General features: G+C 53.1%; 1 protein-coding gene across 1 annotated transcript; it reads left to right on the top strand.

Annotated features, from left to right (window-relative positions):
* Window positions 1–534: 534 nt before the first annotated feature.
* Window positions 535–2,136, top strand: LOC121986552 (bromodomain adjacent to zinc finger domain protein 2B-like). The gene has a single exon (XM_042540516.1). The coding sequence runs from the start codon at window positions 535–537 to the stop codon at window positions 2,134–2,136; it is 1,602 nt and encodes a 533-aa protein (XP_042396450.1).
* Window positions 2,137–3,014: the final 878 nt, after the last annotated feature.

Below are 3,014 nucleotides of genomic sequence, written 5' to 3'. Positions count from 1 at the left end.
CCCTCATTTCTGCAACCTGTGACCAAAACCATGGGCAACTTCTTCCCCGTGCTGCCCCACCTAACCCCTTTCTCGCACCTGCACTCGCACAAACAAATCACCGCTCGATTCACAATACTCACTCTGACCGCATGGGTAGCTCCTCCGGGGCCATCCAATGGTCGAACGGCGGAGCGTGTTCGCTGTGCGGCGCCACGCATCGGGGTCGCTTTTTTTCTGCGACCCACAGGAAGGGGGAAAACATGCGACTGTAGTTTCAATCCACCATGCTTCGCCGAAACCGGCGGCACCCACCACTCCACGGCCCGGAGGAGGACAATCACGATAGGTGTTAACCGACGTTGGCTCGTGGTCTCGTAATTGGTCTACGCCTTGCTTTTTTAGTCTGATTTTTTTTTTTTTCCGTCCATCTGCTGAGGTGAGAAATTAAGATCTGGATGGTGTGCACGTTCATGTCGTATTCCTTCATGGATGAGCTGGCGCAGAGGACACGCCGTAGAAGGTAGATTTGGACAGAAATAGAGAAAGGAGAGGATGGATCATGGGGGGAATGGGATGCCGGAAGACATGATGCCGAGCAACATGGGCTCAGGGGTGTTGCTTGGGTTGGACATGTCGCTGCATCCGCACCAACAGCAGATGCAACAGCAGCCGAAGCTTCATCACCAGCTGGCGCAGCAGCCAGCGCACCACATGCTTCATTTCCAGTCCGCCGGCGACGTAGCAGAGCATCGCCCATTAGGCCGTCGCGGTCAATACTTGTCCCCGTTCGCGCGGGACAAGCAGCAGCCCCCTGCGCAGACGCAACAGCAGCCGGTGTTGAGCTCCGAGGAGGAGCCCGGGTACGGCGAGGCTGAACCGGCGGACGACCCGGCGGCAAGGCGATCGCTGACTCAACAGCCGCCGCCGGCGTCGCTGTGGCAGAGGATGAAATGGACGGACAGTATGGTGAGATTGCTCGTCCAGGTGGTGTATCACGTCGGCGACGATGGCGGCGCTGGAGCTGAGAGCGAGCAGCAGCAAATGGTGGCGGGTAAGGGGAAGAGTAAGGCGGGGACGGCGGCGGCACTGCTGCAGAAGAAGGGGAAGTGGAAGTCGGTGTCTCGGGAGATGATGGAGAAAGGGTTTTCGGTGTCGCCGCAGCAGTGTGAGGACAAGTTCAACGACCTCAACAAACGATACAAGCGGGTGAACGACTTGCTCGGAAAGGGCACGGCCTGCCGCGTTGTGGAGAACCAGGCTCTGCTCGACACCATGGACCACCTATCGCCGAAGGCCAAAGAGGAGGCGCGGAAGCTCCTAAATTCCAAGCACCTCTTCTTTCGCGAAATGTGCGCTTACCACCACGCCGGAGGCGGTGGCTCCTGCACCGCTGCGGCCAGCGCCCCGCCGCCACCGTCTCAGCAGGTGCCCCCGCCGCCGCATCAGGATCCTCAGCAGCGACATCTCTGTTTCCATCACCCTCAGGGAAGCCGCTCCGACGGGACCGGCGTGGTCGCTAGCCGAGCCTTGGCCGCGCCGACAGCCGCCGACGAAGAGGGGATGATGATGGGCGACGAAGTGGACGACGACGATGACGTCGACAGCGAGGAGGAGGACGGCTTTGACGTCGAAGACGACGAGGACGATGAGGATTTGGGAGACGGCAACAACCACAAGCGCCGTCACCACCCGCACAAGCACGACGAGGGGGAGGACGAGGACAGTAAAGAGCTCGTGGCGCCGGGAAAGAAGCAGAGGAGGGCGTCGTCCCAGATGTCAGCGTCGCCTCCTCTTACCCTGACCCTCTCGTCGCAGTCCGGCACAATGCAGCAGCTGCGGTCGGAGCTGATGGCGGCCATGTCAGCGGCCGGCGGAGGCGAACAGCATCAGTGGCTGCGGAAGAAGGCCGCGGAGTTGGAGGAGCAGCGGGTGGCGTTCCAGTGCCGCGCCTTCCAGCTCGAGCGGCAGCGCTTCAAGTGGCTCCGCTTCTGCACCAACAAAGAGCGCGAGATGGAGCGCACGAAGCTGGAAAACGAGCGCCTATGCCTCGAAAACGACCGCATGCTGCTGCTTCTCCGGCAAAAGGAGCTCGAGCTGATACAAGGCGGCTGCGGCACGGCCAATGCCGATCACCCTTCTTCCTCCACCGCCTAATTAAACAGACAAAAAGAACGAGCACTGACGGAATTCAAGAGGCTTCATGCGTTTGTTGACGTTATCAAGCAATGAACGTGTACATATATGATCTTCATCAGCAATGGAATCAGCAAACGTTCTTCATCTTTTTCTGTAATTCTAATCAATTAAAGCAAATATCCGAACAGTTTGGTTTTGTATTTGATTTGTGGAACAAATTTTGTCTTCTTGCCTATTTTTTTTTACTGAACCAGTGCATGGGCAGTATAATATCGGCTGTCCTTCCTACCAATCCATCAGAATATTGATCAAATTCGTCGATTGCACAATATAATATTGTACAGAAGATGAGGTATGTCAATCTCGAAGGGCTGTAAACTAATGTTGGTTGTTATACTTCTGAAAATTTGCGACAATCACTCGAAATGCATTCGCTATTGTGCACTTAATTCCTTGCTGTCGAGTACAGATTCATCATAGCTTCAGTACAGCAAACAAAAGCCAAACACGATGCTGTACCGAAACAAAACAAGTTAAAACTATTTTATCGAAACAAATGACCCGCAGTTGTACGAAGTATTTGAAATATTGTTTGAGCCTTTCTCTGTTTCAGTTTCACCTTCAGCAACCTCGTTCGATTTAGATTTGTGTCTGGAATCCAAATTACACAGTCCAAGTCTGGAGTGTTCATCAACTTCCAGAGAAAAAATAACGAGAAAAAGAATTGCTTTCTTTAATGAGAGAATGAGATGGATGAAGATTACAATTAAATGTTAAATCCAATTTATCAAAAACATTTTAAAGTATGAGTGAAGCCTATTATCAGTACAGGTTTAGTCGATAATTTTTTTTATATATATATAACATGTTTTATCATTAGAGATGAAGAGAATACA

Source organism: Zingiber officinale, chromosome 5B (genome assembly GCF_018446385.1).
Source record: "Zingiber officinale cultivar Zhangliang chromosome 5B, Zo_v1.1, whole genome shotgun sequence".
NCBI lineage: Eukaryota > Viridiplantae > Streptophyta > Magnoliopsida > Zingiberales > Zingiberaceae > Zingiber > Zingiber officinale.
The sequence above is the reverse complement of the archived record's forward strand: the minus strand, read 5'-3'. Positions and strand labels throughout refer to the sequence as shown.